Below are 8,292 nucleotides of genomic sequence, written 5' to 3' on the forward strand. Positions count from 1 at the left end.
CAACACGTTCGCAATAAAAATACAAGTGCAGATATTGAAGTAGAAAGTCGAGAAAATGCAACATGTTCTTTGGCCATATCTAAATTACGTTATTTAGCCCTGTTATTCTAAAGAATTTCAGTCATGTGCAAATGAGTGTACCAGAAAGTCCAAACGTTTTTAATACAATGAATGGAAATAAAATTCGTGATTGTTATGATGAATGATAAGTACTACTATTTAATTTATTTCTTCGTGTTTTTATCAAAAAGCGGTAAACTGCAACGTCAATTTATATTAAAGAATAAAAAAAGTAATGACTCATTGATACTCTTCACACATAAAACGAGACCATAAGTCACCAAAAGTTGGAAAAGCTTGTTGTATATTATCGAATTTTGTAGGAATTACTGAGAAAATGCATTACACATGTAGGCTATGTAGCGACGTTCTCCTTCTTACGTGTTAGTTATAAAACGTCATAGTAGAGAGTTATTCACTCCGGATTGAACACTTACTATGTTCAAAACCTCATGATTCGTACGAATAGTAACACGTAAATAACATGTAATGAAATACATGCATTGGTCAACTGTATTCTCATGAAATAAAGCTCGTTCCGTCGTGTTTCGTGCCCATATTTTTATTTTACACCGGGATAATTCACACAGCTAATGTTCAATCTCAAGTGAATCACCCTACACATTCTATAATTTCTTCTATTACAAGAAATAATTTCAAAATCGGTTTTCTCTCGATTTTTCAGAAACAGGATCATTTCGCCAACAGAAATATAATTAAAAGAGAGACTGTGGAGAATCTTGAAAGCTGGAAAAAATTACTTCGAGTTATCAAAGCTTTGAAACATTTCGAAAACGATTTGTTGAATAGCAACGACGACAAAGAAACAAGACTCGCTGATATTAACGAAGTTATCCAACTGATGGCAGACTTTAGTGGTACGGAAGGGATAACTGTTATTAAACCGAATTTTGCCAGAATGTTTCATTTTAAATTATGTCCATTCGATCCTACCTTATTAAAACAAATACAATCGATGATTAGAGAATTTGAATATTATTCAGACTTTATAAAGAGAACGAAATTTTACGGTATGGATGCAGAAGATTTAGCTAAAATTGGTCTAGTAAACAAATAAAATGTCCGAAAACTAAACTCATTTTGGATAACTTCGATTATGGATNTAAATGTATGATTATGAACTTAAACTCGTCCAACAAAAACTGTGATTTTTTCGTTTCTCTTTGTCCTGTTTTCTTCTACGGTAACATAACTAGGCAAAGCTGATGAATAATTTCTGGACTCAGTGAGATTCAAGAGATTTTCCAAGTTTCTAATTAGAAACAAGTTTAGGGTGTTCTCGGCTGATATTCTGAGATGTCGACCAAAGCCAATAAAGTTATTTCTTGCTCGTTACTTTAGAACATTTATTTTCTTCAATACTTCTCAAAATTTGTTATAACGGACTGAAACCATGCCGAATTTCTATTTTTGTTAAATTTGTAATTAATTCTTAATTTCTTTTTTAATTGTTGTTGTTCGTTTTAGTGTTTATTTGTACGTATTCTAATGAGGTTTCCTTGTTGTCTGCTGTATTAGAGGACGGCACTTATTGATCTAGCGACATCGCCTGTAAATAATAAGTAAATAAAAATAAATAAATAAATATACAATCAGCTCTTTTATATGGTTTTCCGAAATCGATCTATCGTCGACTGTAAATTTTCTGTAAAATTCCTTCCCTATTAACTTCGATACAGTTTACCAATTAAGTGGTAAATTAATTTCCTAATTTCCTTCATTTATTAAACAAATAAATAAAGCTACTTTTTCTTCATCTCAACTCTTACATATTCAGTTTCTGTTTTGGTGCATAAACTGTTTTCTGACAAATAGAAGTTAATTACTTAATATTTTTGCTCTGCTGTCACCTGAAAAATCAGTGTTGTTTAGTAATTTCGGTATATTCTGATATTTTTTATTAAAATCCAGTGTTAACAAGATTTCTTGTGCTAATAATGGACACATAGTACTTACATTATTATTATTTATTATTTTTATTGTATTTAAAGAGATGTTTTTTCCACTCGGGCAACATCATCATGATATATCAAAATCAGCTAATTAATTACGAACAATATTTCTAAAGTGACGTAAATTCAGCTATAATTTATTAAATTCAATTTATTCGTAGATTAAACATATTTTTTCGGACAGCGAGAAGTAAACTTATATCTAAATTTGAAAACAATATGGTTAAATTCAATACAATCTTCAGTATTTTTACTATTTTCATTTTTGGTACGTTGAAAAATCAGAATTTTTTCAGAGTATTTCTATATTTAAAATTGCAAAATTTAATTTTATATTTAAAAAATATTTTTAATAGGGATGATCCTGACGTTGAAGATTGAAGCCACTTCCTTCAAAGATAAAGTAAGTAAGCATAAATACAAATTAGATACTAGTTTATACATTTTGTATGTATGAAAATGTAACTCATAAATGTGTTTTCTTATAAAATATATTCTGTGAATTTTATGTATATTTGTAAAAATCATTGCATTGAAAATATATGTTAAAGGTATATCAGGAGATGATTCTGGCGTTATTTTTGGACGATGGCGGATAAAACGGCTTACTAAAACACGAAAAAACATCTGTCATTTCTAAATTTCTTTAAGATTATTTATTACATATGTTACAGTATAAAATTTTAAAACTAGTTCTATAGATTGCAAGTGCTGTTCCGTATGAGATAATGTGTAAACGTCTTTGTTTGTTAACACATAAAACGCAGTACAGAACAAAACAACACGTTCGCAATAAAAATACAAGTGCAGATATTGAACTAGAAAGTCGAGAAAATGCTATATGTTCTTTGGCCATATCTGGTTTACGTTATTTAGCCCTGTTGTTTTAAACAATTTTAGTCATGTGCAAATGAGTGTATCATAAAATCGAAACGTGTTTAATACAATGAATGAAAATAAAATTCGTGATTGTTATGATGAATGATAAGTACTACTATTTAATTTAATTCCTAGTGTTTTTATCAAAAAGCGATAACCTGCAACATCAATTTATATTAAAGAATAAAAAAGTAATGACTCATTGATACTCTTCACACATAAAACGAGACCATAAGTCACCAAAAGTTGGACAAGCTTGTTGTATATTACCGAATTTTGTAGGAATTACTGAGAAAATGCATTACACATGTAGGTTATGTAGCGACGTTCTCCTTCTTACGTGTTAGTTATAAAACGTAATAATAGAGAGTGATTCACTCCGGATTGAACACTTACTATGTTCAAAACCTCATGATTGGTACGCATAGTAACACGTAAATAACATGTAATGAAACACATTGCATTGGTCAACTGTATTTTCATGAAATAAAGCTCGTTCCGTCGTGTTTCGTGCCCATATTTTTATTTTATACGGGGATAATTTACATAGCAAATGTTCACTCTCAATTGAATCACCCTACACATTCTATAACTTCTTCTATTGCAAAAAATAATTTCAAAATCGGTTTTCTTTCGATTTTTCAGAAACAGGATCATTTCGCCAACAGAAATATAATTAAAAGAGAGACTGTGGAAGATCTTGAAAGTTGGAAAAAATTACTTCGAATTATCAAAGCTTTGAAACATTTCGAAAACGATTTGTTGAATAGAAACGACCACAAAGAAACAAGACTCGCTGATATTAACGAAGTTATCCAACTGATGGCAGACTTTAGTGGTACGGAAGGGATAACTGTTATTAAACCGAATTTTGCCAGAATGTTTCATTTTAAGTTATGTCCATTCGATCCTACCTTATTAAAACAAATACAATCGATGATTAGAGAATTTGAATATTATTCAGACTTTATAAAGAGAACGAAATTTTACGGTATGGATGCAGAAGATTTAGCTAAAATTGGTCTAGTAAACAAATAAAATGTCCGAAAACTAAACTCATTTTGGATAACTTCGTTTGTGGATATTGCATTAAAATTAAATATTTAAATAAAAGTTCTTCATCGCTCTCGTTACAAACTGTTAGAAATAAATCATAAGATGCTGACGTCCCAGCTTTAATTACGAGAAAATTGTATAAGATATGAAATAATAATGATTCTAATAAAATTCTTGTTCGCAAGAAACTAAAACATTTTTAGTAGTACAATTTATAAATAATTTATAAATATCTGAAAAGAAAACCACAACTAGCTAAAACCACTGAACGCCAATAACTGGTGAAGTTTTGTGAAGAGGTCTGACCACGTGAAATTTTCTGGAATTTTTTCACGTGGCTAATACTTAAATAGGTTCCAACGATAGTAAGTCTTTCCGGGAGGTACCCCACTTTTAGCAGATCGCCCAACAGTTGCTTTGCCTTATTTTATCAAATTTCTTCTAATTGTAGTCGTATTTATTTATTTATTTACTTAACTGTTGAGTTTTCTGAGTTTTATTCGCCTGCATAACACGTAAAATAAGAGCCAATTATCCATAGATAGTATTATTAAGACGTATGTGTCAGTCGCCCGTGTTCCCTTGCTTCTCCCAAAAATCGAATTCGAATTTAAACAGAATTTAAATATAAAATGCAGACTGATAACAAATGTCACGATAGATTATGAATAATTATTTTTCTTTATATATCAGAAAACAATTACATAAGTTGAATCAAATTATTTGCTTAACCCTCAACTGATGTTATGAGGTGAAGTTATACCAATGGACTCAAGTGTGACAAAGCGCATAAAACTGAATGCATATATGTAATGTTCTTTTTTAAGTTTAATTATTACTTTTGAAAGTATGGCGCTTTTGGTACAAAAAATTACCTCCCTCAAGATTTAAAAATTTGGACTCAGGACTTCTTGAAACGCCGAGAAATGTAAAAAAATTCAGAGAGTTTTTTCTGTATGTTTAGATTTTAGTTTTAGTGTGGGTGTGTATTGGAGTCTATTTCGTTTAATATTTCAGAATGGGGTAAAGATTAAGAAATGAAATTTGGCGTGGTGGCTTGTATATGAGGGTTGATGACGGTATTAAATTTTGGTGGTGAAAGATAGAAAGGGTGGAGAGATAGAGGGGGGTCATGTATTTCGAAGGAGATAAAAATTAATTAATGACGATTTTATTCGTTATTAACATTTCTACGTTTTATAAAACACCCCTACACTCAAATTAAACTTTTTGCCATTTTATAGTTTTTATAACAAAATCTGATAACTGATAGCACCACACATTATATAAAAGGTTTTTAATTAGTTAATAGAAACTCATAACAGCCGGAAAACTTACGCAACTCTTTGCTAGATTTTTAAATTTGTAAACAATTTGTTACTATCAATCTTGAACAGTTTTTAATTATCAAACTTTTGAATATATTACTAACCGAACTAATAAAAGAGTCCAATGGACAAGTTCAATTTACCGCTCTGAGTGATCTGTGATAGAGTCTATGCAGACGATAAATCCGCTGTTGAATTAATGAGTGTTTTTCTAGATATATCGAATTTTTATAAAAATTGGAAAGACGGGGGAAGGTAAATTGATTTATTTTCAAGTGCATTTTATTAAATTGGAAACTATTTTATTCACTAAAAGCTTTTTCCTGTTGAAGTAAAATTATAATCTGTGCAATGTTTACCTCGATCTTTGAAATCTATATTGGAATTTTGCGATTTGTTTGCAATTTAATAAATATTTTTTAAAAATCTGAACAGTTTCAAGTCAGTTTTTCTGTATTTTTTTATAATATTTTGCCTAAATAGTGCAAAAATTTATATGCTTTAAAACTCTCATGGGCATTAAGAGAGCCTCTTCTTATCAAGTCCATTATGGGTTCAGACAAGCATACACTGGACCTGCCTGATGGCGAAGATTAGGCCCATCACGTCAAGACAGACTATTTCTGAAAATCAGTTAACATATATTACGTAAGAATATTTTCGCGTAATCATGTAAAATCATCCAATTATAATATTAATTTTATTTTATTATGTTAAATAAAGTGACAAGTTTATTTATTTTTGATTTAATCTCATCTATAATAATTAATTATCTTCTTTCGATGTATTTATTAACTTGTAAGAGGGAGTTCAGAACGGTGTTCTACGCTTCTTTCTAAACTTCCTCTTAATAAAGCACATCACTTAATAAATCACAATTAGAGTTATGATACTTACTGGAAATCAGTAAATGAACTTAGAAAAAATTTCATGCTCTCATAGTAGTCCTGATGTATTATCCAAGGACATACAAGGCTTAATAGACAGCTTAGTGCATTTTAAAGATACGAAATTAGACCGTATGTTACATACATTCACAGTAACCAAAAATTTTACATGACCCCTCTATCTCTCCACTTTTTCCATCTTTCACCACCAAAATTTAATACCGTCATCAACCGTCATATACAAGCCACCATGCCAAATTTCATTTATTAATCTTTACCCCATTCTGAGATATTAAACGAAACGAATTCCAACACACACGCACACGCACACTAAAATCGAAACACAGAAAAATTCCATGAATTTTTTTTTTTTTTTTTTTACATTTCTCGGCCTTTCAAGAAGTCCTGAGTCCAGAAATGTAAAAACTTGACGGAGGCAATTTTTCGTGTCGAGCGCCATACTTTCAAAAGTAATAATTAAACTTAAAAAAAACATCACATATATGCATTTAGCTTTATGCGTTTTGTTACACCTGGATCCATTGGACCTACAACACAAAAAGTGTAACTTCACCTCACAACATCAGTTGAGAGTTAAGCAAATAATTTGATTCAACTTATGTAATTGTTTTCTGATATATAAAGAAACATAATTATTCATAATCTCTCGTGACATTTGTTATCGATCTGCATTTTATATTTCAATTCTGTTTAAATTCGAATTCGATTTTTGGGAGAAGCAAGGGAAAACGGGCGACTGACACATACGTCTTAATAATACTTTCTATGGATAATTGGCTCTTATTTTACGTGTTATGCAGGCGAATAAAACTCAGAAAACTCAACGGTTAAGTAAATAAATTCGACTACAATTAGAAGAAATTCTGGTTTAATTGGATTGGATTAATTTGATAAAATAAGGCAAAGCAACTGTTGGGCGATCTGCTAAAAGTGGGGTACCTCCCGGAAAGACTTATTACCATTGGAACCTATTTAAGTATTAGCCACGTGAAAAAATTCCAGAAAATTTCACGTAGTCAGACCTCTTTACAAAACTCCACCAGTTATTGGCGTTCAGTGGTTTTAGCTAGTTGTGGTTTTCTTTTCAGATATTTATAAATTGTACTACGAAAAAAGTTTTAGTTTCTTGCGAAAAATAGTTTTATTGGAATCATTATTATTTCATATCTTATACAATTTTCTCATAATTACAGCTGGGACGTCAGCATTTTATGATTTATTTTTAACAGTTTGTAACGAGAGCGATAATGAACTTTTAAATAAAATATTTAAATTTAATGCATAAAAATATAAATACGACTTTTTTACAAAGTTAAAACTTTGTGTCTGCCTTTTTTTTCGCCGTTTTTACCATCAGCAATCCTTTAAATTAAAAAGTTCATAAAATTACGGAGACGACCTTCCTTTTGAGGCTACTACCTCCACAACAAAATGTAAAAATAGGTAAAGCGTCCTCTGGTGTTCTTGCCACGTTCACAATAATACATTTTAAGTAAAAATAATAAAATTCATGGCCAGAGGACACTTTACCTATTTTTACATTTTCTTGTGGAGATAGTAGCTTCAAAAGGAAGGTCGTCTCCGTAATTTTATGAACTTTTTAAAGGATTGCTGATGGTGAAAACGGCGAAAAAGAAGGACAGATACAAAGTTTTAACTTTGTAAAAAAGTCGTATTTATATTTTTATGTATTAAATATAAATAACGCCGGCCATAAATTTTATTATTTTTACTTAAAATATTTAACTTTAATGCAATATCCATAATCGAAGTTATCCAAAATGAGTTTAGTTTTCGGACATTTTATTTGTTTACTAGACCAATTTTAGCTAAATCTTCTGCATCCATACCGTAAAATTTCGTTCTCTTTATAAAGTCTGAATAATATTCAAATTCTCTAATCATCGATTGTATTTGTTTTAATAAGGTAGGATCGAATGGACATAACTTAAAATGAAACATTCTGGCAAAATTCGGTTTAATAACAGTTATCCCTTCCGTACCACTAAAGTCTGCCATCAGTTGGATAACTTCGTTAATATCAGCGAGTCTTGTTTCTTTGTGGTCGTTGCAACTCAACAAATCGTT

General features: G+C 30.3%; 2 protein-coding genes across 2 annotated transcripts in view; one reads left to right on the forward strand and one right to left on the reverse strand.

The window, feature by feature from the left end:
• The first annotated feature begins 2,165 nt into the window (after positions 1-2,165).
• On the forward strand, positions 2,166-4,164 carry LOC111615131. Its single transcript, XM_023356533.1, has 3 exons — positions 2,166-2,301; positions 2,390-2,436; positions 3,558-4,164. The coding sequence occupies exons 1-3, from the start codon at positions 2,253-2,255 to the stop codon at positions 3,948-3,950; spliced, it is 489 nt and encodes a 162-aa protein (XP_023212301.1). The 5' UTR covers positions 2,166-2,252; the 3' UTR covers positions 3,951-4,164.
• Positions 4,165-7,987: 3,823 nt separating this feature from the next.
• Positions 7,988-8,292, reverse strand: part of LOC111615135 — a 14,062-nt gene continuing 13,757 nt past the window's right edge. Inside the window, exon 4 of the mRNA XM_023356537.1 lies at positions 7,988-8,278. Within this exon, the coding sequence (XP_023212305.1) occupies positions 8,008-8,278 (271 nt within the window). The 3' untranslated portion in view covers positions 7,988-8,007. The remainder of the gene's footprint in view (positions 8,279-8,292) is intronic.

This window comes from Centruroides sculpturatus, unplaced genomic scaffold (genome assembly GCF_000671375.1).
Source record: "Centruroides sculpturatus isolate CEXI.00-Female unplaced genomic scaffold, Cexi_2.0 scaffold2044, whole genome shotgun sequence".
Classification (NCBI taxonomy): domain Eukaryota; kingdom Metazoa; phylum Arthropoda; class Arachnida; order Scorpiones; family Buthidae; genus Centruroides; species Centruroides sculpturatus.

Excerpts from the sequence above, each read along its gene's own strand:
- LOC111615131 (XM_023356533.1), top strand. The coding sequence starts at position 2,253 with ATGGTTAAATTCAATACAATCTTCAGTATTTTTACTATTTTCATTTTT. Across the intron at positions 2,302-2,389 it reads TTTTACTATTTTCATTTTTG|GGATGATCCTGACGTTGAAG; the intron begins GTACGTTGAAAA and ends TATTTTTAATAG. Across the intron at positions 2,437-3,557 it reads CCACTTCCTTCAAAGATAAA|AAACAGGATCATTTCGCCAA; the intron begins GTAAGTAAGCAT and ends TCGATTTTTCAG.